Source organism: Staurois parvus, unplaced genomic scaffold (genome assembly GCF_062004578.1).
Source record: "Staurois parvus isolate SC_StPar_1 unplaced genomic scaffold, SC_StPar_1.0 ptg000048l, whole genome shotgun sequence".
NCBI lineage: Eukaryota > Metazoa > Chordata > Amphibia > Anura > Ranidae > Staurois > Staurois parvus.
The window spans coordinates 12,757,609-12,784,561 of record NW_028317844.1 but is presented as its reverse complement, the minus strand read 5'-3'; the positions used below and the strand labels follow the sequence as shown (position 1 = coordinate 12,784,561).

General features: G+C 40.4%; 1 protein-coding gene across 1 annotated transcript in view; it reads right to left on the bottom strand.

The window, feature by feature from the left end:
- ASCC3 (activating signal cointegrator 1 complex subunit 3) overlaps positions 1–26,953 on the bottom strand; it is a 915,848-nt gene that overhangs the window by 728,488 nt on the left and 160,407 nt on the right. The window contains exons 8-9 of the mRNA XM_089665174.1: positions 2,283–2,483; positions 920–1,060 (exon numbers count right to left, since the gene is read on the bottom strand). Coding sequence (XP_089521300.1) covers positions 920–1,060; positions 2,283–2,483 — 342 coding nt within the window. The remainder of the gene's footprint in view (positions 1–919; positions 1,061–2,282; positions 2,484–26,953) is intronic.

Genomic DNA, 26,953 nt, shown 5'->3' with positions numbered 1-26,953 from the left:
CTGGTCACCACAAACTGAAATAACTGGGTGACACCATAAACTGGCTTGTCTTCTTCTTGTAACTAAAAACTCTTTTTATTTTTTTTTTTTTAATAGAGTTTAGGGGCCCATGGGGTGCACACAGCAGATTATATTTTTTGTTAAGTCACTGATATGTAAAGGGACATTGTGGTAATACCTTTTTAAACAACACTACTTTAAAATCACCAAAGACCATGCTACAGAAAACCTAAAGAACAATGCATTAATAAAGACTTGACAGAATTCTCAATACAGTATGTGTCAAGAATTGCTTTTGTACTTTACTTTAACTAAAAGGTTTACTAACAAGCTGCACTTGCCTTTGCAGTCAATTTTCAAAAAGGAAATAACTAAAGCCAGGCAGCTTTCGTTTGGAAACAATTTAGCTTGAACTTGACTCCTTTGACTTTGCTAACCGGTGAACTTGGTTGATCCAGAATTCAATTATTTAAATTCTCCAAGGTGATTTTGTAGTGGTTCATTAATTAATAATAAAACATTAAATTTGGAGATATAAAAACAAAACTGCAGACAAAACAGCAGGCTGCTCTAAACTATGTGAATAAAGACTGCTCTGAGATAAGGTCATATAAGCTACATATGTCTAGATGACAGGACAATAATTCTATTCATACAATGTTAGGGTATCAAAGGATCCAATAAGTTAACAAACCTTAGAGACAAATACAATAAAGATCACTTAATTAAGTTAAAGCTTAATGTTACTATGACAAATTGGCTTACCAAATACATAATCTCAAGAGCTATGCTGCATTAGCCTGTAACTCATCTTAACCATAAATTGTAATACAACCCCAATAGACAATATACACAAAGTCAAGGAGAAAAATTGAAAGCACAACGCAAAAGCCATACATTTCACCTTAGCTGAACGTACCTGAGTCCGTAAAATTTCACCTTTTGACAACTGCATATCACCAGTCAGCTCTTTCACTGTGATACCCAATGGCTCTAGACGCTTGCTGAAGTAATTTGTCATTTCAGCTGCCAAGGCCTTCATAGGTGCTACATACACAATCTGTACAAAAAGGGACACCAAGTTGATAAACGAGCAAAACTCACAATGTCATTTGTCCCAAAACAACCAGTACAAATCAAAATTTATTGTGAAATATGATTCCAAGCACTTACAGTGAAAAATCTTAATAGTGATATATGATAAGTTGTTAGCTTTGCTGGATAAGTGTGCAGCTCTTTAGAGGACAATGGATTTTGTTTATATAGCCTCATCACTTTGAAAATTGGTTCTGCATCAAAGCTAAATGCATTTTCATAGCTTTTTCACATGGGTAATAAGATTTTCAAGACACAAATAAGGATTGCTATTATAGTAATGAGCAAAATCAAGCAGCATTCTCTATATGAATTAGGGCTGACTAATGCCCTCGAAAACATACTATTATTTACTAATAAAACAAAAGAATTGTACACCACATGTGAAATCTCCTATCAATTAAAATGTAAAATAAAAAAGTTTGACAAAGAATACAAACATTCCTGAAACGACACCATCATCCAACAATTTTTTCTACCTACAAATGGAGTGCCCACTTTGTCTTGATAATGCAAGTATGCACACTAGTCAATAAGTCTTATAAGGTGTAGCAGGGTGGCTGTCCTGCTTCAGTTATCAAAATTCAAATATTGTTTTTCAAAACAGGTTTAAAAAAAGGCTCAAATGATTTTTTAATTATAACCCCAATGCAACACCTTTAAGTTGTCTGACTCTGACACTTTGGGAGACAAAAGGGAAAAAATTCCTCCTTACACCCACAAATCATCTGGCATTTCCCACCAAATACACTCATATAGTAGGCACGTTGTTCACTAGCAGATAATGGTGACTGCATATTATGTATTGTGTGCTAGGCATCATTCAGACGGGCGCTGACAACCTTAGCCTGTGAATGAGTGTCTTGTTTATGCGGCTGCACCCACACAGCTGTCAAATTAAAACAAGTGTCTGTATCTGTACAGCCGCTGTGTCCCAACAGACATGAAAGGGCTGCCTGCATGAAGGATCTGGATACTGAAGCCTCATGAAAAAGGCGCTCATTCACAGGCTATGGATGGCAGCAAACATCTGAATGAGGCCTTACAGTAAAAAGCATAAGTTACTCCTAGTTTATTTTGGCTTTACTTTAAGAGCATGCCAATTAAAGGCTCTCTGTATAACATTTCCAATTCATTGTATAAACATGTATATTACTAACACAGACTAGACTTTGGCAAACAAATACCTTAAATGCATCCTTTTTAATGACACCTTGTTGAATATTTTGGTGGATTTCATGCAAGACCGTTAGCATGGCAATGTTTGTTTTGCCTGCACCAGTTGGTGCACAGATGAGCATATTTTCATTGGTGTTATAAGCGGTCTCAAAAACTATTGACTGGATCCGGTTCAGTCGTTTCACTCCTTTGAAGACCAGTTGTCCAATCTTGAATGGGAAAACACAAAAAAACATTAAGGATATACTACTTCAAGAACAAAATTAGAAAGTAGAATACACATTATAAAGCCTGTAAGAGTTTGAAAAATAAAGCAATGAAAAGTGTGAAAAATAGGATGATGAGCTAATCCATGTTGTAAATCCAATTAAAAGAGTTTAATGTGACATTAAGCCTCAACAGGAAAAAAGTTATGCTTATTATATTAAAATATAATCATATGCTAAGCTGGTTATGTGTATGCTGACAATTCAACAGTAAAAAGATGCAAGACGTTAAGTTCCCTTTTTTTCTTTTTTTTATCTCAAGAAGTACTCTTGGTTTCTCATGGAATAGCATGTCCACAGTATTAATTTAAGAGGATACATGATATGCTATTAAAATTCAGGATAGAGTCTGTTTAACAAAATTAAACAAAAGAACAATGAGAGATTACATATAACTGTTGGTGATTACTGCACTTTGCTTTTTCTTTATTTTAAAGGGGAACTTCTATTTTTCATAAACAATTATAAAATAGATCATCTTAGTGGAAATACTATTGATGTTAATGTTTTTAAAAGCCTGTTTATATGTACTAATTTGTAATTATATATGAACTTTGGGTTGACATATTTGCCCCAGATATACACAAGCTCTACTGTCTGCTTAGTAATGATGCACAATGTTATACTTTGTCTAAGCTCAACTGAACAGTGTTTGCAAGGCCAGATTTATACTTTCTTCCCTCCTAGTCCACTGCCCTTATGCCCTTCTTCATTAACAAGTTCATTTACATACAGTGGGGATCGAAAGTTTGGGCACCCCAGCTAAAAATTTGTATTAATGTGCATAAAGAAGCCAAGGAAAGATGGAAAAATCTCCAAAAGGCATCAAATTACAGATTAGACATTCTTATAGTATGTCAACAAAAGATAGATTTTATTTCCATCATTTACACTTTCAAAATAACAGAAAACAAAAAAATGACATCTGCAAAAGTTTGGGCACCCTGCAGAATTTATAGCATGCACTGCCCCCTTTGCAAAGCTGAGACCTGCCAGTGTCATGGATTGTTCTCAATCATCATCTGGGAAGACCAGGTTATATCAATCTCAAAGGTTTTAAATGCCCAGACTCATCTGACCTTGCCCCAACAATCAGCACCATGGGTTCTTCTAAGCAGTTGTCTAGAAAACTGAAACTGAAAATAGTTGACGCGCACAAAGTTGGAGAAGGCTATAAGAAGATAGCAAAGCCTTTTCAGATGTCAATATCCTCTGTTCGGAATGTAATTAAGAAATGGCAGTCATCAGGAACAGTGGAAGTTAAAGCAAGATCTGGAAGACCAAAGAAAAATATCAGACAGTACAGCTCGCAGGATTGTGAGAAAAACAATTCAAAACCCACGTTTGACTGCACGATCCCTCCAGAAAGATCTGGCAGACACTGGAGTTGTGGTACACTATTCCACTATAAAGAGATACTTGTACAAATATGGTCTTCATGGAAGAGTCATCAGAAGAAAACCTCTTCTACGTCCTCGCCACAAAAATCATCGTTTGAACTTTGCAAATGAACATATAGACAAGCCTGACGCATTTTGGAAACAAGTTCTGTGGACCGATGAGGTTAAAATTGAACTTTTGGGCCGGAATGAGCAAAGGTACGTTTAAAGAAGAAGGGGCACAGAATTTAATGAAAAGAACCTCTGTCCAACTGTTAAGCATGGGGTTGGATCAATCATGCTTTGGGGTTGTGTTGCAGCCAGTGGCACAGGGAACATCTGACGAGTAGAAGGAAAAATGGATTCAAGAAAATTTCAGCAAATTTTGGATGGTAGCTTGATGCCATCTGTGAAAAAGCTGAAGTTAAAGAGAGGATGGCTTCTACAAATGGATAATGATCCTAAACACACCTCGAAATTCATGGGGGATTACATCAAGAGGCGTAAACTGAAGGTTTTGCCATGGCCTTCACAATCTCCTGACCTCAACATAATTGAAAATCTATGGATAGACCTTAAAAGAGCAGTGTGTGACAGACAGCCCAGAAATCTCAAAGAACTGGAAGACTTTTGTAAGGAAGAATGGGCAAAGATACCTCAAACAAGAATTGAAAGACTCTTGGCTGGCTATAAAAAGCGTTTACAAGCTGTGATACTTGCCAAAGGGGGCAGTACAAGATATTAACTCTGCAGGGTGCCCAAACTTTTGCAAATGCCATTTTTTTGTTTTCTGTTATTTTGAAAGTGTAAATGATGGAAATAAAATCTAACTTTTGTTGACATACTATAAGAATGTCTAATCTGTAATTTGATGCCTTTTGGAGATTTTTCCATCTTTCCTTGGCTTCTTTATGCACATTAATACAAATTTTTAGCTGGGGTGCCCAAACTTTCGATCCCCACTGTACAAGATCAGAGACACACAAGCCACATGAGACTCTGTTTTTTAGCTTTTCAGCCAAGAGCCTCAGTTTGCCACTCTATTTTAGGAGTACACCAAACTGCCAGCCTTGTCTGCTTGCAGTTCGAGGTTTACAAATGTAAAGTTAAGTATAAAATACACTCTTCTACTAATACAAACACACAAAGTGTGCCAAGGTAACAACAAAAAAGGCCCCAGACTGATTGGTCTAGTAAGCAGGGACGCATGTATCTTATACATAGAAATGCATTACTGACAGTTGGCAATGTGATATGTTGGTGGCTATGTGCCACCTTAGGCCAATGGCCAGTGTTAGCTATGCAAAAATCAAGTCTAGATTACCTGTTTAACTGAAAACAGCAAATCTGTTTTCAGGAATCCAGAAAAAAAGTGTATTTCACTTAGGGCAAACAAGTAGTACACGATTTGCACAAAACAATAATGTAATGTAACTGAAAAATCATATACAAAAATAAAATTTTAGATTTAAAAAAGAATTTTGCTGAAATGGGTGAATTTCTAAAAAATTACCTAAAAGGTTGGAGTAAAATGACAGGATTAAGTAATCACTGTTGAAGTCTACCATCCTGCAGGCAACTAGGTTATATGTCAGGCAAATTAGTAAGAATAAACAGAAGAAAAAAACAATATGGTTCATTAAAGAGATAAGGATAGCAAAGTAAAAAAAAAATCAGCATATAGAAGATTCAAGGAAACAGGAAGTGTAGATGTCAGAGAAGAGTATAAGAATAGACAGAAGGGGCCAAACACATCAGTGCTTCCAAAGCACAGAAACAGGAGGAAATTGCTAAATCTATTAAGAAAGGAGATAAAATCTTTTTTTGGTACATTAGTGATAGAAAGAAAAAATACGATGTGATCAGTAAAATTAAAACTGGGCAGAACACTTATGTTGAGGGAGACCTGGATGTAGCAAAGCACTTAAACAATTACTTTTGTTCAGTCTTCTCAGAAATAAATTATACTAACAATAATAAGTTGTGAAATTATATTGGTTCTAGTAATGATGGATAATTTTTAGGATTTTCAGAGACAGAGGTAGCAGAGAAACTGGCTGGGTTAAAGATTAACAAAGCAATGGGCCCTGATAGTATTCATCCCAGAGTTCTAAGAAAACTTCGAGGTATAGTTGTTGGACCATTAACTGATCTTTTTAATCAATCTCATCTAACAGGAGAAGTTCCCCATGACTGGCTGACAGCTAATATTGTACCTATCCACAAGAAGGGCAGCAAGGTAGAAGGTGGCAATTACAGGCCAGTGAGTTTAACATCAGTTGTAGTGAAGTTAATGGAATCACTCCTGAACAGAAAGCTAATTGATCACCTAAAAACACACAACTTGCTGGATCCAAAAGCATGGCTTTACTGAGGGCAGATCATGTCAGACAAATCTGATTGGATTTTTTTTTACTATGTTATCAATGTTTTGGACCAGGGTGGAGCCGTGGACGTGGACATAGCATATCTTAATTTCAGCAAGGCATCTGATACAGTTCCACATAATGATCTAATACAAAAGTTGTACAAGCTAGGAGTTAGCCTTTGGGTGGTTCAGTGGATATACAACTGGCTAAAGGATACATACCAGAGTACGGTTGTAAATGGAGCTCACTCGGAAAGAGACCAGTCACTAGTGGTGTACCACAAGGCTCTGTACTAGGTCATGTTCTTTTTAATCTATATGTAAGTGATATAACTAAAGGATTGTTGGGTAAGGTATGTCTTTTTGCTGATGGCACAAAGGTGTGCAATAGTGTTGATATCCCTGGAGGTGTTTGTAACACAGAACATGATTTGGCATTGCTGGAAGATTGGTAAAAAAAAAATTGAAATTGCAGTTCAATGTTTCTAAATGTAAAATAATGCACCTAGGGAAAAAGAATCCCTTGAGAGAGTACAATAGAGATGAGCGAATCGAACATGACGAAGTGGAATTCGTTCCGAAGATTTGGAAAAATTCTATTCGCGACGAATCCGAAGATTAGCAAACTTCGGATGCACGAATCTAATTTTCCCAAAAATGGCGGCGACATGTGTGGCGACGGAGAAAATGGACAGAGAAGATGGGGCGGGGATCTCTGGGAAGGCGCGCAGACAAGGCGCGCTGACCCATAATGCATTCATGACATGTGATCGCATTAGCCAATCAGCAGCCAGCCAGCACTGTGTAATGGTGGAGCTATAAATCGCGGCCATCTTAGAATTCTCCATTAGCCTCCGGTCATTCAAGAGAGACAGACCTGTGTGTATTAAGGGACAGAGTTAGGGCCACAGAGACTTTAGGGCCACAGAATCGTTACTCAGGGACACAGAATCGTTACTCAGGGACACAGTGTTCAGTGTTGTGCGCATTAAGCCAGACACCAAAGGGCAGCACAGACCTGTTATTATTCGCTCAAGCATGGCTGAACAAAACCAGTCTCTACCACAAATTGGACCCAGACCTGCCCAGGGTCTCGTAACTAGATTGCACGGAGGAGTAGAGTCCGTTATCGGAATTAAATAGACAAAACGCCACACCAAAAAGAGTGGCCATTTCCAACACTTATTCCAGAAAGAGGAACAACCCGTTTCATATATACGGCCCATAGACGTTTCACGTCTGCCACATTCAGTCGATTTAAGACGCAAGCTCCACTTCCTGTGGTCTCTGACCGTCGATATACCTTTAAGTGTCAGCTTTGAAGCTATATTCCCTCCGGAGCACTGACAATGGTGCCCTTCCGTCAACATGCCTTTAAGTTTCAGTTTTCAACCATATTCCCCACAGAAGCCAAACTCTTGGGTATCCCAGAAGCTGCTCAGCGGGTCAGGGCAATAAAGCTCCCGGTTCGCAGGTTGTTCCGTCTTATGGATGGAAGTACGACGGTATATGATCTTCTTCGCACCCACGGCATCACCTCATAGAATCTCTGCATTGCATCTGCAATCACAACGCTGACTTCCCAGATCGCCACTCAGCCATTGGACTCTTGATAGTCGTCTCGCCACACTGCTGCTGGGGGGACTTTTTAACCTAGGCCTGTGTATGGCCTTCAATTGAAGCTGACTTCCCGGATCGCCACTCAGCCATTGGACTCTTGATAGTCGTCTCCCCACACTGCTGCTGGGGGGACTTTTTAACCTAGGCCTGTGTATGGCCTTCAATTGAAGCTGCTTCCGCTCCGCCACTCTGCCATTGGACTCTTAATAGTCGTCTCCCCACACTGCTGCTGGGGGGACTTTTTAACATAGGCCTCTGTATGGCCTTCAATTTAAGCTGCTTACGCTTCGCCACTCTGCCATGGGCCCCTGTACCGCCTCCTCTTGCTGCTGCCAGGTCCAGAGTGTGTCATGGGTCCCTGTACGGCCTCCCATTGCTGCTGACTTCATCGCCAGACTCTGCCATGTGCCACTTTCAGGTCTCCTTACACTGTTGGTGGGTTCTATTTTGTGATAGGGTGCTGTATGGCCTTCCATTGCTGCTGCCTCCACCGCCACCCTGCGCCATGTGCCTCTGTCGTCTGCTCACGCTGCTGACGGCTTCCGCTTTTTAACCGAGGCCTGTGTTTGGCTTCCGAATACTGCTGCATCCACCGCCACCCTGCGCCATGTGTCTCTGTCGTCTGCTCACGCTGCTGACGGCTTCCGCTTTTTAACCTAGGCCTGTGTATGGCTTCAGAATAATGCTGCCTACACCGCCACCCTGCGCCATGTGCCTCTGTCGTCTGCTCACGCTGCTGCCAGGTCCATACTGATTCATGGCCCCCTGTACCGGCTCCTCATGAACGTGGTTCAGCGGGTTTGCATCACTTAACGGCAAATCGTTGACAAACGCTGGGACGTTCAGTGTTGTGCGCATTAAGCCAGACACCAAAGGGCAGCACAGACCTGTTATTACTCGCTCAAGCATGGCTGAACAAAACCAGTCTCTACCACAAATTGGACCCAGACCTGCCCAGGGTCTCGTAAGTAGATTGCACGGAGGAGTGGAGTTCGTTATTGGAATTAACTGTGAGGGACTTTTAAACCTAGGCCTGTGTATGGCCTTCAATTGAAGCTGCTTCTGCTCCGCCACTCTGCCATTGGACTCTTGATAGTCGTCTCCCCACGCTGCTGCTGGGGGGACTTTTTAACATAGGCCTCTGTATGGCCTTCAATTTTAGCTGCTTACGCTCCGCCACTCTGCCATGGGCCCCTGTACCGCCTCCTCATGCTGCTGCCAGGCCCGTAATCTGCCATGGGCCCCCGTACTGACTCCTCATGCTGCTGCCAGGCCCGTAATCTGTCATGGGCCCCTGTACCGCCTCCTCATGCTGCTGCCAGGTCCAGAGTGTGTCATGGGTCCTTGTACGGCCTCCCATTGCTGCTGTCTCCATCGCCACACTCTGCCATGTGCCACTTTCAGGTCTCCTCACACTGCTGGTGGGTTCCATTTTGTCATAGGGTGCTGTATGGCCTCCCATTGCTGCTGCCTCCACCGCCACACTGTGGCTCCACACTCTGGTTTTGGCCCCGTGACTGCCCAAATGAGTGAAGTGTGCGGTGATTCTAAGATCGACGGCACTCATCTGCATGTCATACTGACCGACAGTATTATTTCTCTTCCCCAGCAGACTCCAAGGGCATTTAAATTAAAGGTACAGTGTTCTGCACTAATATAAAGGCTCTCTGAAGCCTAGAAACACCCTTTTTATAAGTTAAATTCGCAGCGAATATATTCGGCTCGAAAGCGAATTTATTCGGCGAATTCGGCGAATCAGCCGAACCGAATTTTTGAATAATTCGCTCATCACTAGAGTACAACATTGGGGGTAAACTACTGGTCAGTACTTCTCAGGAAAAGGACTTGAGGGAACTTATTTCAGATGATTGCAAAACGAGCAGTCTGGCCAGGCAGTGCGGAAAGCAAATAGAATTCTAGGATGCATCACTACAGGGGTCACCAGCAGGAGGAAGGAGGTCCTGATTCCCTCTATATAGATCTTTAGTTAGACCTCATTTAGAATACTGTGTCCAGTTCTGGAGACCCCACTTACAAAAAGAAATTGATAAGATAGAATGAGTCCAGAGACGGGTGACAAAAATGATGAAAGGTCTGGGGGATAAAACATATCAAGAGCGACTTCAAGAACTTAGCATGTACAGTCTAGAAGAAAGAAGGGAAAGGGGAGACATGATTGAAACCTTAAAATATACCAAAGGGGTTAATAAGGTTGAGGAGGGCAGTATTTTTAACATGAAACCAAAATCAAGAACATGGGCACATCACCATAAACTAAGGAATGAACTAGGAATGATCAAAACTAATCTCAGAAAGTACTATTTTACTGAAATAGTTGATGATTGGAATAAACTTCCAGCAGAGGTAGTGAGCCAGTCAACAGTAAATAGAAATCTTAAGAGACATAGCCGTGCACTGGAGTGATTGTGGCATAAAACCAAATCCCAGCAAGCATTCACCCTATGTAAATCTGCTTTCTTAAAATAAAATTTCTCCCTCCATGCTGCCAAACAAACCTACTTTGTCACTCTTATTAATACCTTGTCATCCAGTCCTCATCGTCTCTTTTCTACTTTTAACTCTCTACTTTCTCCACCGCCACCTCCATCCAGTAACTCACTCACTGCTTACAAGATGGAGCAATTCGTGAGGGCATCAGACAAAGACATCTATCCCACTTAGGATACCTTATACTAAACCTCCCTCAACACTTTCCTCTTTTGACCTTGTTACTACTGAAGAGGTCACTAACGTTTTCTCAGAAGCCCATCTCACCACCTGCCTCCTGGATCCTGTTCCCTCACAACTACTATGGTCACCCTCTACTTCTGTCCTATGCTTCCTCACTCACATCTTCAATCTCTCCCTCTCTACTTGCACCTTCCCCTCCCCTCTAAAGCATGCAAAGATCACTCCCATACTTAAAAAGCCCTCACTGGACCTCACCAACCTGAACAACTTAAGACCCATCTCCCTGCTCCTGTTTACCTCTAAACTCTTAGAACACTTAGTCTACAATTGCCTGAGCTCCTACCTCACTGACAACAACCTTCTTGACCCTTTACAGTCCAGCTTTCGCTCACTCCATTGAAACTGCTTACTAAAACTCACTAATAATTTACTAACTGCTAAAACCAATGGCCACTACTTCATACTCTTACTACTTGACTTCTCTGCGGCTGTTGATACTGTTGACCATCTTCTCCTCAAAAAACTCCACTCTCTTGGCCTCAGAGACTCTGCTCTCTCCTAGTTCTCCTCCTACCTATCGCAGTGCTCCTTCAGCGTTACCTATAACTTGGTCTCCTCCACTTCACTTCCCCTTTCTGTAAGGGTCCCTCAAGGTTCTGTCCTTGGACCCCTTCTCTTTTCCATCTACACCTCCTCCCTTGGTCATTTGATAAACTCCTATGGCTTTAAGTACCATGTCTATGCTGATGACACACAAATCTATCTTTCTACTCCTCACCTCACCCCTTCAGTTTCCTCTCATATTACTAACCTACTAAGTGACATATCAGCATAGATGTCACTCCACGTCCTCAAACTCAATCCTTCTAAAAGTGAGCTCGTAATATTCCCTCCAGCCCGTGTCCCCTCCCCTGACTTCTCCATCAAGATCAATAATACAACCATCAGTCCCTCCTCTCATGCCAGGGTACTAGGTGTAATCCTAGACTCCCATCTGTCCTTTTAGCCCCTAATCCAATCACTGTCCAAATCTTGTAGACTTCACCTTCGTAACATCTCCAAGATATGCCTCTTTTTAACCACTGAAACCATTAAGCAACTTATTCACTCACCTTGACTATTGTAACTCCCTCCTCATTGGCCTACGTAATCACAGGCTATCCCCTCTTCAGTCTATTATGAATGCTGCTGCCAGACTTATCCACCTTACCATCCATTCCATGTCTGCAATTCCTCTCTGCCAAACCCTCCACTGGCTTCCCAAATAAAATTCAAAACATTAACAAAAACATATAAAGCCATTTATAACTCTGCCCAAAATTACATTACCAATCTTGTCTCAAAATATCACCCAAACTGTCCTTTTCGCTCCTCCCACGACCTCCTGCTCTCTAGTTCCCTTGTTTACTCCTCCCATGCCCGTCTCCAGGACTTCTCCAGAGCCTCCTACATCCTCTGGGACTCTCTACCCCAATCTATCTGACTATTGTCTACTCTGCTCACTTTCAGGCGATCTCTGAAAACACTGTATCTTCAGGGAAGCCTATCCTGCTTTCAGCTAATAACCTATTTATCTTTTTCTCTTATCAGTTCGGCCCACACAGTTATTAACTTTTGTACCACTAGCCCCTCTCTCTTAGATTGTAAGCTCTAAGGAACAGGACCCTCCTAACCCTCCTGTATTGAACTGTATCATTGCTGTATTGTCTCCCTTTATATTGTAAAGTGCTGAGCAAACTGTTGGCGCTATATAAATCCTGTATAATAATAAAAAGCTTCAAACATGTGTGGGAAAAGCATAGATCTATACTCAGACAAAAAATGTAACAAAAAAAACAAATCCAAACCACTCGGTCTTTTTCTGCCATTACTTTTCTATGTACATGCCTACTAGCAGTTATTCTGTCACTGACAGCTCCAGTTCCTGCAATTGATTAAGAACCAATCACTGTAAACTATCACAGAGTCTGGAAGTTAATTCACAAAAAAATCAGCCTGTAGATGGCAGTCTGTCTCAGTTTATATTACAGTATTAAAACAAATATTTGTCAATTTATATTAAAAACAGAACAGTGTACGAAATAAAGTTTTACATGATAAAGAAATGGTTAAGGAAAGCAATGTGCATGCAACTAGGTTAGAAAGTCCAAGTAGGCATTCAGAGTTCAGTTGCATAGAGAGGGATTATGAAGCATTTTCATTTTTGAACCATTTTTTCTAGATCATACAGGGTGACTGACGAGAGTCGGACGGTTTTGAAAAAAAAGTACTCTGTAGATTTTCAACTTGAAATGTATTTATTTTTACAAAAACAAGACATGCCATTTTAGTTATTTAGTTATGAAAAATGTCATTTAGATGACGACCATCCTCTTGAATGCAGCTTTAAAATCCTTCACTTGAAAAGGTCCATCACTCGGGCCATCAGCTGTTGATCAATCGTGACCACTTCTTGTCAGATGGCATCCTTCAATTCATTAAAATTATGGTGTTTGAGTGTACACATGGCTCTTCAGGTACCCCCATAGGAAGAAATCACATGATGATAAGTCAGGAGACATTGGGGGCCATGACACATCGCCGAAACGTGAAATGAGGCGCCCAGGGAACATGTTTTGTAGAACTTCCACTGGTTGGCACCATCCTGCTGAGAGTTAATATTTCTCATGTTTATTCGTCGTCTTCGAAGTTCTGGACGTAAGAAGTTGTTCAGCATGCAAATGTAACATTCCGAGTTAACAGTCACTGTTACACAATTTTCCTCGGAAAAATACGGGCCGCTAAAGCCAAAAGGGACAACCGCACACCACACTAACACATGCTGAGTGGAGAGGTCTTTCTTGAGTGTTCCTAGATTTTTCAGGAGCCCAGTAAAGTAGGTTCTGCATATTTACTGTTCCATTTAAATGAAAATGAGCTTCATCGCTCATCAGGATTATTGCATTTTCTGGGGAATGGCCCCGTGTCAACCAACATTGAATTCTCAAGGAAATAGCTGCTGCATTAATGTGATAGAGTCACCACTTTCAACAAAGCTGTCATAAGCAAACAATGTTGTAAAGTCCACTGCTTCATTGTGACTAAATTGGCATTCCAGTGGAGGGGGGGGGGGGGGTGAACGACTAGCTCACCCCCCTCCCATCACCATTTACTGTGTACTACCTGTTCTAAAAACGTCCGACTCCTGTTGGTCACCCTGTACATGAAACTAGTAAAGCAGAAAAACGTGACAAACTATAGGTGGATTTACTAAAGATAAAGATATGGGGCTGCCCCCTGTAACTGCCGGGATCTATGGAGTGCCACAATCTAGTTTAGAACTACAATCTTACATTCAGTCTTTCCCAGTGTCACAAAGACACAGAGCTAAAGCCACACCTCTCCTCTTCTACCTCCTCCACAGCGGTGATTGACAGTGGTTTTATGCCCTTCTTGGGAACTGCTGCATGGAAGGTTGTAGTTTTAAAAGAGAGCATTCATATTGTGGTTACTCTGATGGGATTCAATAGGTCCTGGTAGGCACAACGTATATACCTAAAGTCTGGCAGTACGGCCAGGGGAGGATGAGGAGAAAGCTCAGAGGAGAAAAATTATAAAAAATAACAGCAAGAGCAGTTAGGTTCTCCTATTAAGCAACTCGTATAGCAAGAAAAAAAAAAAAGATTTAAATATTACTTTATAGTGTATAGACCTGCATAGCACCTTGTTGCTAACTTTACATATTATATTGCAGTTTGTGCCAAGGCGAGCAACTAATGTAAGATCTAGTACCCAAAGCAAACATTACAACCCTGCCCCACACAGGGAACACTGGTTTAGTCCCCAAGTTATACACCAATCTGGAAACCGATCAGTAGCACAAGGCAATGATCAGTCGGATGTTGATAGAAGATTCTGATGAAAAAAAATTGGAAAAAAAAAATCTGGGAGGACAACAGGTTCATCATCTAAGGACACCATAAAAGACTGGAGCCCCATGGGCTGGTCATAGTTATATGGGTACACTCTAGGGGTGGGTCCTAACAAAAGTTTTTGCCAGTGTTCAATCTGAAGGTAGCAGGTGTATGAAAAGTCCTCTGTTCTTTAAATGTGCTCTCCTCATACCACTCTACCCTGTAAATTTTGTTGAAGCTGAAATATAATAAAATGTTTGATTTTGGGTTTAATACTGCTTTAAAGGGTAACTCAACCTTGTTATTCTTTACAGCCAGGGAAGCGGCCTTCTTAGCCACTGTTTGATCTGCAGTTGCCCTGGTGCTGCACAGGCGATCAGTTGTGACACCAGCCACTTGATGGTATAACAGTTTGGTTGAGAGCACAATCAACTGCGAAAGTTATTCGCAGGATGCCTTGAATTAACAGTTCTGGCTACCTGTAAAATCTTTTTAGTTTAGCTCCCCTTTAAAGCGATATTAAACCCAAAGGTAAACATTTATTATATTGCAGCTTTTATTAATAAAAAAAACCTTTAGTCTCCCCCTCCAAAAAATGTGTCTGTAACTGCTTGTATAACTGCAGTGCGAGCTTGAGTCTGTTAGCGTATTTAAATCTGCTAGTACATCTAACACTCTTCTCCCTAGACTGACAATGCTGCTGTCCAAAGGTGACCCTGTGCTCCTTCATCAAGAGTGCGGTGACTTTATTACAGGAGGTTTGTTACTGGCCAGATCAGGTGAAAACAGAGGGAAAAAAGCCTTAAAAGAAGAACACAAATGCAGCCACAACAATCTAATAAATGGTAAGCGGCAATATATTATATGTTTGGTTTAGTATCACTTTAAGTATCACCTTTACCTGTAGGCATCATTTAATCACTTGTAATTTAATTGGTTTCCATGAAAGTTATAGAGTTTACAAATGGCGGTATAGATACTGGAATTTTTTTTTTTTACGAGTAATGGCAGCGATCAGCTATTTATATCGGGACTGCAGTGGACATTCTGACACTGGGGGGGATTGACTTGGTGGCACTGGCATCCCCAGTGTCACCAATACAGTGATCAGTGCTAAAAAAAAAAAAAAAAAAGCACTGATACTGTACTAATGGCACTGGGCAGGAAAGGGTTAACATGAGGGGAAATCAAAGGGAGAACTATGTGCAGGGAGTGTTTTACTAGGGGGCCATGTCAGTGTGCTTCACTGTAAGCACACCGCTTTGGATGGCTGTGCTGTGTACAGCCATTCAAAGCAGTGTGCCCAAGCTGACAGGGAGGTCGACTGTTCGTAAACAAAACAGTCCTCCTCCCCATCGAAGATGCTAGGTAACCACTGGGTGCTGTCGGGTAATCACCAGCCGGGACCCGGTGATTGACAGCCGCGGCCGTGAATGGCGGCACGGGTAGGGTGTGCATCCCCCTACCCGGAAATGCTAAATCACATATATATATATATATATATATATATATATATATATATATATATATATATATATATATATATACATACATACACACACGATTTTGCACACCCATGCCGCACTGTAGCAGTATATCTACTATAAGGCGGTGGGAAAGCGGATACATAAAGCTACAATGTGCCTGTTCAAATATGTTGAAAAAGTTTTATACAGTCAGATGTGATCAATGGTTAGCTAGTTTTGCTGATAAACCTTAAAGCACAGCTCTCCTATGCATACACATTTCCCCATGTAATCTCTATTTAAAAATGCAGCAAGTTCTGAGGAATACCTCATGATCTTGCCAGTAATGCAGATAGCTCCTAAATTCCTGTAGTTGGCTGAGAACACTACCATTGCTGCACTGAAATAGCCAGAAGGATGAAAAAAGCAGGCAACTGGCATGAAAGCGGAGTGAACACTGAGAATGGAAATACATAGGATGGAAATAAGCAGAGAGGACTGTGTTGACACAGTCCCAGCAGAGAACTCAGACAGAACTGACAAAGCTGCTTGGGATTATAACCCTTTCTGCATCCCTGTTAGGTAGATTTATCTTCCCTATTTGACCTAGGAACCATCGTCACTTGCATAAAAATTTAAAAAAATCTTAAATGTTATGTCTGTCATCAAATTGGAAGTTGAAGGGAAAACTTTCAATGTCAACTGCCTAAGAGGATACCTTCCATTCCATTTACTTTCTGTTGCGTCCATGGGTGACGTGCAATCTCCCCAAACAGTTAAAAAAAAAAACCTATTAGGGGTTATAGCTATTTCCTATTCTATCAAATAAAAATATAAAAAAAATATATAAAAGTGTATTTAATATCTACCAAACTAAAAAGAAAAACAAAAATGTGTGTTTTTACTGCTAAACTCATAAATTCATACACAGTACATGTAAAACAGGTTTTTGTTTGTACACAGTTCCACTGGTATCAACATGTCCACCACATTTTGTTACTTTGAGCCTGGCCTTAGTCACAAGTTATGTCTATATGGACACAGTCAACAACAGCCTTGTCTTTCCAGACAACTGAGGCATAATGGGAAACACCTAAACTGAGCTAAAAGAATTGCAAACCTAAAGAAACTGCCACCACAAACACCAACTGTATTAACCACTTCCCACCCGAAAGACATCATATGACGGCCTGGACTTTTAGTGGTTATACCAGGATGATGCCGGCAGTTACAAGCATTATCCCGGTATAATTTTTTTTCAGCCAGCAATTCCCTGTCATGTAAAAGTCATCCTAGCAGCGCCTCTCAAGGCTCTCCTGCACGATCTCAGAGCCCGGTATCTGAAACAGTGGTGCCGCTGGGTTACCACAGAGCTGGCCATGGACTAGATGGTCCCCGACCATCTCTATCATCCTGACATGTCATGACATCACTTCCAGTTCTGACACATGCAAATATTACCTTTTTTTATTTTCTGGAACGCTTGAGATCAATGTTTCTTTTTTTTTATCTCATGCTCTCCAAGGTAGAGGAGAGATCCGGAGTCTTTTAGACCAGAGATGTTTCCATAAAGAGGACCTGTCATGTCTTATTTCTATTACAAGGGATATTTACAGTTCTTGTGATAGGAATAAAAGTGATAAAAAAATTGAAGGAGCAGCATAACATAAATAAATAAAATAACATTCTTTAAAAAATATTAAAGCGCCCCCACACAGTGGGGAACGCATACGTAGTTTGCGCACACATACTGTATGTAAACGGTGTTTGCAACACATGTGAGATTTTTCCACAAACGTTACAGCAAGAGCAATAATCCTAACACTAGACCTACTTTGTACTGTAACTCTAAACTGGTAACCTGTAAAAATGTTTAAAATGTCACCTATGAATATTTTTAAGTATCAGAGTTTGTTGCCGTTCCACGAGCATGAGCATTTTAAAAACATGACATGCTAGGCATCTATTTACTGGCCATAACATCTTTTATGTTTTACAAAACATTGGTGTTAAAAAATTGTGTGCAAATACCGTGTGACATAAAAAAAATTACAACATTTGGGGGCCTCTGCTTAAAAAAAAAAAATTTCATATATATATATATATATATATATATATATATATATATATATATATATATATAGATACACACACACACACACATAAAATGTTAGCAAAAAATATGAATTTTATATTTAGGAGAGAAATGTCAGAATTGGCCTGGGTGGGAAGTAGCTACATGAGAGAAATTGAGGAATCTTCTTAGAAAACCCCTCAAAATATTTGATGAAATATTTGGAAACCATGGCAAACTGCAATACAGGGCGCCCTTAGAGTGCTGTTAGATTTAAAGTGATTTTTTTTCTTTCAAAAATGCATACACTTTACAATCATTTCTACAGTACAATAACACAGGGGATTACAAAATGTGTAAAAGGCAACTAAAGTTGCTTATGTGATCATGCTACTGCTCAACCAAAATCACCCCCTACATTATTAAAAGAGAAAGAAAAAAAAAAACACTTCCACAATCCAGTTTTTTGAAGAACAGGTGTTTAACCACTTGCCCTCCTGAGGATTTACCCCTTCTTAATGACCAGGCCGCTTTCTTTCGGTGGTATTTGATCACCTGTGCGCTTTTTAGTTTTCACGCTATAAACAAAAAAAAGACCAAAATTTTGGAAGAAAAACGTTATTTTTTACTTTCAGCTATAAAAAATATAAACTCAAAGTTAGTTATAAATTTAGGCCAAAATGTATTCTGCTACATGTTTTTGTTAAAAAAATCCCAATAAGTGTATATTGATTGCTTTGTGTGAAAGTTATAGTGTCTACAAACTATGGTATAGATACTGCAATTTACGCCTTTTTTTGCTATACAGCGCTGCGCTAGTTTAACGGACAATTGCACGATCATGCATTACGGTATATAAATGAAATTTACCTCCTTTTTTTCCCACAAATTGTGCTTTCTTTTGGTGGTATTTGATCGCCTGTGCGTTTTTATTTTTTGCGCTAAAAAAAAAAAAAGGCTGACAATTTTGAGGAAAAAAAACAATATTTTGGACTTTTTGCTATAGAACGTGTCCAGTAAAAAAAAATTTAAAAATCAAATTTAGTCATAATATTCTGCCAAAATGTATTCTGCGACATGTCTTTGCTAAAAAAAAAACCAATACGTGTAAATTAATTGGTTTACGTGAAAGTTATAGCGTTTACAAATGGCGGGAAAGATACTGAGATTTTTAATTTTTTTTTATACTAATAATGAAGGCGATCAGCGACTTATGGCGGCGATCAGCGATTTATGGCGGGACTGCGGGACTAAGGCAGACATTCTGACACTGGGGGGAACGGACTTGGGGTCACTGACATCCCCAGTGACACCAATACAGTGATCAGTGCAAAAAAAAAAACACTGACACTGTACTAATGGCACTGGGGAGGAAGGGGTTAACTTTATTATTCACTGAAAGGGTTAACTGTGTGAGGGGAGTGTTTTACTAGGGGGCGGGGGTGTGTACTGCATGGAGACACACTGATCCGAACAGATAAACTCTTCTCTCCCGATCAGCGTGTCAAGAGCTGTCAGGGAACTGACAGAAAGAACAGCTACTGCAGCTGAGCTCTCTGTCAGTGATTGCCGGGACATAGCCGGTAACGACCGGCTGTGACCCAGCGACTGACATCCGCGGCCATGATCAGTGGGACAGGTAGGGCGGCGGCGCGCCTCCCCTACCTGTTTTGAAACCACACGTTTTAAAACGTGGTTTTGCCCAGCCGTGCCGCCCTGCCAACGTATTTATACAGTGGCTGGGCGGCATGTGGCTAAGGGACATGCTGCAGGGCTACGGCACAGATGCAAACAGTAGCACAGTACTGCAACAGGTTTAGCCCTGGTTCACACTGATGCAGTGAGGAATTCACACCAGTTTCTGTGCGATTTCTGCACCGCATCATAATCGCACCCCATTCATGCAAACTGCTGCGGGTGTGTATTTTAAGTTAACAACACCCCAAAATTGGTTCACAAAATACAATGCAATGTGCAGAATCGAACTGCATGCGATCAGACATGGTGCAGACAAAAAAAAAGGGTCATGCACTATTTTGTTGCAGATGCCGTGCGATTTGAGCCATACAAAATGTATAGCTCAAATTGCACCGCACAGAAATCGCATGTGATTTGCACTGGAATGCGGTGCGGTTCTTGTGCGAATCACATTCGATGTGCCGCACCGCATCAGTGTGAGCTAAGGCTTAAAATTTAAAAAAAAACAGATGCCACTGTGTCCAATATAATGACTTTAAATTCATAAAGTTCACCAACAGTAGACCTAGACCCTGATCATAGATGTTTCCCATATTACAATGCAGAACTACATTAGTAAGTAACATCTATGAAGTCATCATAAACAATGCATGGAAGGTAAATGCAGATCATGTATGATGTATCTCCTGTGACAAGGTTGTTTCTAAGAGGCTCGGTCTCTGCAAAGAGACTAAAAAACAAACATGCTGATTCCCAGCTGGCAATCAGGGACATTTTTAAGTGATCACCTGCCAAGTAATATTGCTTGAAAGTCATTTTGAACAAATCATAGCAATATCGAACAGCCAGTCAGTTCAGCTTGGGTCATAAGCAGCAAACAAGAGCTGGAGTAAATGTCCTTCCACTGACAACAATAAAAAGGGCTAAAAATATAGCTACTGGGACTTGTCCAGCATTGGTTTAAGGTGCCCATGCACAATATAATTCTAAGCAAAGAAAGTTTTAGACCTTAGAAAATATTTAGCCCATGTATGGGCTTTCAAGATTGAAACGTTAGATATCAAACTACCGAAATGTAAAATGGGATCTATTAAAATGAATGTACGTTGCTTTCACACAATGTCCCCTGAACCAAGAAGGTGCTAATTAAGGTGATCAGCACCTGCATGGACTGCATAGATCTGGTCAAAATGCTAATGCAGATTGAGCCAAGGACAGGAAATAGTCTTGGGTGACCTAATGTTCATACATACTAACAGCATTGCTATGAGGAAGTCAAGCATTGAGGTTGCTCTGCTAAAGAAATAACTCAAAAAGCTTTATTTTTTTTATTTACCTAGCACACAATTGGGTATTCCCAGCAAAGTGAATTTTCACATAGCGTAACCTCAAAGTGAACATGTTCTACTCTTTTAGAGCACTTCCAGTGTTTATTACATAGACAAAGAGAAGGGGAGGGCACAGGTAAAGAATATAAGGTTGATTTACTGAGACTGGAGAGTGCAAAATCTGGTGCCGTTCTACATAGAAACCAGAATTAGCTTCCAGGTTTTTTTGTCAAAGCTGAAAGCCTACTCCCCCCTCTACTTCCACATTTAGCACTTTTTAAGGGGGGGGGGAGTGTGTACCTGGTTTTGATAGGTACCTGCTCCCACTTCCGGGTAAGATTGCCGCAGCAATCTTTCGGCCCCTCCATCTTCTCAACACAGCCTTTTGGGACACACACAGATCCCAGAAGAATGCAAAATCAGTCACACAGCGCAGTATCAGAATCAGTCACACAGCACAGTATCAGAAGCCAACCGAAGAATTGGCTTTGGTGAGAATATTGCTGGATCCCTGGACAGGCAAGTGTCCTTATATTAAAAGTCAGCAGCTAAGGTATTTGTAGCTGCTGACTTAATTTTTTGAGGGGGGGAGACTGGAGCTCCACTTTAACTGAACAAGCTTAAAGCAGAGTTCCAGCAATTTTTGTGTTTATTAAAAGTCAGCAGCTACAAAAACTCTAGCTGCCGACTTTTAATAAACACACACTTGTCTATCGCAGAGTCCAGCAATATGCTCACCCGTGCCATCCCTTCTCCTCTTCTTCTCTCCACGGCGCCGGCATCTCAACTGTGGGCACCAGGCTGTGACAGTTTGCGGCTTAACAGTCGTGTGACCACTGCAGATGTGCGAGTCGGGCTGCGCCTCCCGATTGGTCCGGCAGTCTTCTGGGCCCTGAAAAGGTTCCCAGGAGTCTCTTGGAGGAAGGAGGGGCCCAAACTTCTGTCTCACTTCGCCACGCCCTCCTCCCCCCAAAAGGTGCCAAATATGGCAGTGGAGGGAGGGTGAAGGCAAACAAGCGGAGCTTTCACTTTTGGGTGGAACTCTGCTTTAAGTTAGAGACTGATTGGCTGCCACGCACAGCTGCACCAGATTTTGCACTCTCCAGTTTTAGTAAATCAACCTCTATGTGTCAAAGGCACAAAATATCCACATCATGAATGTGTTAAAGTGGTATTAAATTCTATTTTATTAACAACCACAGATGCTGACATTATCACTTTCCTTGTCTGCTTCATCTTCTTTAAAATCCTGCATGTCACCTTAAATGAGCATCACAAATATCGCCCCCCAGCCACTTACTGTGCGTACATCAGCCCTGAAGCCTACAAGTCACATCCCTACTCCCCCTTTACTTCACACCACCCCCCCTTCAAGCTTATAAGCTAATTGACTGACAGCAGCTTAGGACTACTTAGTCCCTTATGACCAGCCCTATACTACAAAGCCAGTGAGTGCTCTGCCCGACAGGAGGTTTGAGGAAATAGCTAAAAGAGTAGGATACAGCGGCTTAATTACAGGTAAACTCTGAGTGCTTAGACAAAAAGATAAATTCTGTAGTGGGAAATGTAAATTCAGTTTATCAGAATGTATTAAAGGTGATAATATGTGATACTACTGAACATATGATGGGTTAGTACCAGTTATGTACTGTCCAAAAACAATGCAGCAAATTATTTTAAATATCTACAAGAAAAGGTGTTTAACCGCTAAAGGCCCACCCACAGTACATTTACTGCTGCAGGGAGGCCCCTGTGCGCAGGATAACGTATATAAACGTGTTTCTGCACTTCCAGGTAAAGGGGGGCGAGCCCTACACACCAACAATCGTGACCCCGGGTGTCAATAACCGGGTCTCAGCCAGTGATTACCGGCGATCATCGACAGGGAGGAGGGCTGCATTATTTACCAACAGCCCTCCTCCCTGTCAGTTTCAGAACACTGCTCTGGATGGCTGAGCAGAGCCATCCAGAGCAGTGTGCTTACAGTTTAGAACACCCCCCCGCCCCTAGTAAAACACTCTCATTACACAGTTAACCCTTTGATTGCCCCCCAAATGTTAACCCCTTCCTCCCCAGTGCCATTAGTACAGTGTCAGTGCTATTTTTAGCACTGATCACTGTATTGGTGTCAATGGGAATGTCAGTGACACCAAGTCAGTACCCCACAGTGTCAGAATGCCTGCCGCAGTCCTGCCATAAGTCGCTGATCGCTGCCATTATTAGTATATATATGGAAAAAAAAAAATTTCAGTATCTATACTAGTATCGTTTTTTTCAGCCGGCGATCAGCTTTCATGTAAATGCAATCCTAGTGGCTAATTAGCTGCAGGTTTGGTTTTACAAGCAGCAGGAGAAGATGCCCCCTCCCCCGCTGCCTTCCACGGCCTTCTCGGGCAGTCACGTGCCACCGGTGGAACCCGAGAACGCAGCCAGTGTTCCTGCCAGCTGACCACAGAGCTGATTAGAGACTGGAATGGTGCCAATCATCTCTATAGTCTAAGAAATCAAAAGCTACAAGCATTTCATCACTTCAGTTTCGCAGGATATAAACAGAGCCATTTGTAAACTGGGAAAGCATCTGATCACACCAATCTTGGTGAGATTAGATAATGTAAGGGCAGAGGAGATACCTAGATTCTGATAGACCCCAGATTTCTCAAAAAAGAATGCCCATTGACGTTATATGGGATATTTGCATTTTCTGTGATAGCATTAAAAGTGATTTAAAAAAAATGAAAGGGACAGTGTAAAAATAATTTTAAACATTTAAAAATAACAAAAAAATAAAAAAAATACCCTCGCCCCCCGTGTGCACGAGCGTTGACCCTGTGTCGGTATGTAAACAGCGGTTGCACCATGCATGTGAGGTATTGCCGCTAACGTCAGATCGAGGGCAGTAATTCTAGCACTAGACCTCCTCTGTAGATCTAAAATGGTAGCTTTACAAAATAATTGGCCAATATATTGTGTTTTTGTGCATTAAAAGTTAAAAAAAAAGTGTATTTTCTTTTCAAAAAGTTGCTGAGCGAGTACTATGTGACATATCAAATTGCAGCACCCATCATTTTATTCACTAAGGCATCCGCTTAAAAAAATTAATACTGTTTGGGGGTTTCATTAATTTCCTAGCAAAAAATGCTGATTTTATTCATGTGAACAAAAAGTGTCAGAAAAGGCTGGGTCTTCAGGTGGTTAGAAGAGGGAATGATGTGTGGCATAAACTTCTAATGCTGGGCATAAAATGCCCCCACCCCCCAAAATGACCCATTTTTGAAAAGTAGACACCCTAAACTATGTGCTGAGAGGCATGTTGAGTCAATAGAAGAATTTATTTTTTTACCACAGGTTTTTGGAAAATGACAATTTTTTTTTTTTAACACAATTGTCATTTAAATGATTTATTGCTCACACATACCATGGCTATATGTGGAATAACTCCCCAAAATACATTCTGCTACTTCTCCCGAGTAAGGGGGTAGCACATGTGAGAGTCTTTTTTGACAGTCTAGCCAAGTACAGGACCCCAAAATCCAATAAGCACCTTCAGGCTTTTAAAGGGCTTTATTTCCTCAGTACACTTCCTGACTACCTATCACAGTTTTGGAGGCCCTGAAATGCATGGATAGCACCAAACCTCCCCAAATGACCCCTTTTTGGAAAGTAGACACCCCAAGGAATTTGATAAGAAGCATGGTGAATATTTTGAAGATCTCATTTTTTGACACGTTTTTGGAAAATGAAGAAAGAAAACAAAAACATATTTTTCTTTTCTTTATTTATATTTCAAAACCTTGTGAGAAAAAATTAGATCTGCAAAATACTCATCATGCCTCTCTGTAAATTTCTTGGGGTGTCTACTTTCCAAAAAGGGGTCATTTGGGGGGGGGGGGGTGTTAGGTGCTAACCTAGAATTTCCAGACCTCCGAAACTGTGATAGGTAGTGAGAACATTACGCACCTTCAGGCTTTCAAAGTGATAACTGGATTTCAGGCTCCTGTATGTGGCTACGCTCCCAAAAAGTCTCACTCGTGGTATCCCCATAACAGGTAGCAGTAGCAGAATTATTTTGGGGTGTAATTCCACATATACCCATGGCTTGTGTGAGAAATACATAATTTAAATGACAACTTTGTGTAAAAAAAAAAAATGTTTTGGTCATATTCCAAAAACTTGTGGAAAAAACATAAATCTTCCATGGACTCAATATGCCCTAATAGCTTAGGGTGTTTACTTTCCGAAAAGGGGTTATTTGGGGTTTTTGTACTGTCCTGGTATTTTAGCACCTCAAGAAATGTGATGGGCAATTAGAAAGTAAAAGCTGTGTATATTCCCTTATCTATACCATAGTTTGTAGATGCTGAAACTTTCACACAAAGCAATCAATATATACTTATTGGGATTTTTTTTTAACCAAAAACATGTAGCAGAATACATTTTGGTCTAAATGTATGATGAAATTTGAGTTTTTGGGATATTTTGGGGTATAACAGAAATGAGAAAATATCGGGGGTTATTTTTTTTTTTTTCAAAACATTGTTTTGTTTATAGCGCCAAAAATAAAAAGCACACAGGTGATAAAATACCACCAAAAAAAGGTTATTTTTGTATGAAAAAGAGGACGTAAATTTGATTTATGTACCATATTGCATGACTGCGCAATTGTCAGTTAAACTTGTGCAGCGCTGTATAGCAAAAAATGGTGTAAATTGCAGTATCTATACCATAGTTTGTAGACACTATAACTTTCAAAGCAATCAATATACACTTATTGGGATTTTTTTTTAACAAAAAACATGTAGCAGAATACATTTTGGCCTACATTTGTGACCAACTTTGAGTTTACTATATATTTTTTATAGCCGAAAGTAAACAATATAGTTTTTCTTCAACATTTTCGGTCTTTTTTTTGTTTATAGCACAAAAAATAAAAAGCGCACAGGTGATCAAATACCACCGAAAGAAAGCTCTATTTGTGTGAAAAAAGGATGTAAATTTTGTTTGAGTACAGCATTGCATGACCGCGCAATTATCAGTTGAATTAGTGCAGCGCCAGGTCATTAAGGGGGATAAATCCTCAGGATGGCAAGTGGTTAAGTATGTATACATACTAGAATGTAGAAGAATTAAAGTCAGTTATTTCCAAACCATTTTTTTCAAACTTAATGCTGTTTCCTCATATATAGTTTGCTGGACATTGATATAACTAGTGCATATTACAAAATGTAATCCTATCTGATATCACAATACAAAAAGAAATTTTGCAAATATACAGTACTTTCAACTCTAAGAAATTATATCCTGAATAGCAAAAAGCTGTGTATGATCTAGAACATTATGTAAGAAACACATGGGGGCACCAGAGAACACTGTCTGTTAATATGATTGAAAGCATTAGAAGAAATGTATAAAGTTTACTGACAAGTCACACATTCAAGCAACTATATGCAATCTGTAAGTACTTTTTTGCTTTGAATTTATAGTGGGAGACATAACTTTATATATATATTTTTATTTTTTTTAAATGCAGATATAAAAAAAATATTGTGTATACTATACATATATACTGCTCAAAAAATTTAAAGGAACACTTTTTAATCAGAGTATAGCATCAAGTCAATTAAACTCCTGGGATATTGATCTGATCAGTTCAGTAGCAGATGAGATTGTTAATCAGTTTCAGCTCAGGTGGAGGCCACTGACAAATATTTTCGTACTCATCTTTTCTGATACTTTTTCACCAGTTTTGCATTTGGCTAGGGTCAGAGTCACTACTGGTAGCATGAGGCAATACCTGGACCCTACAGAGGTTGCTCAGGCAGTCCAACTCGTCCAGGATGGCACATTAATACGTGCCATCGCCAGAAGATTTGCTGTGTCTCCAAGCACAATCTCAAGA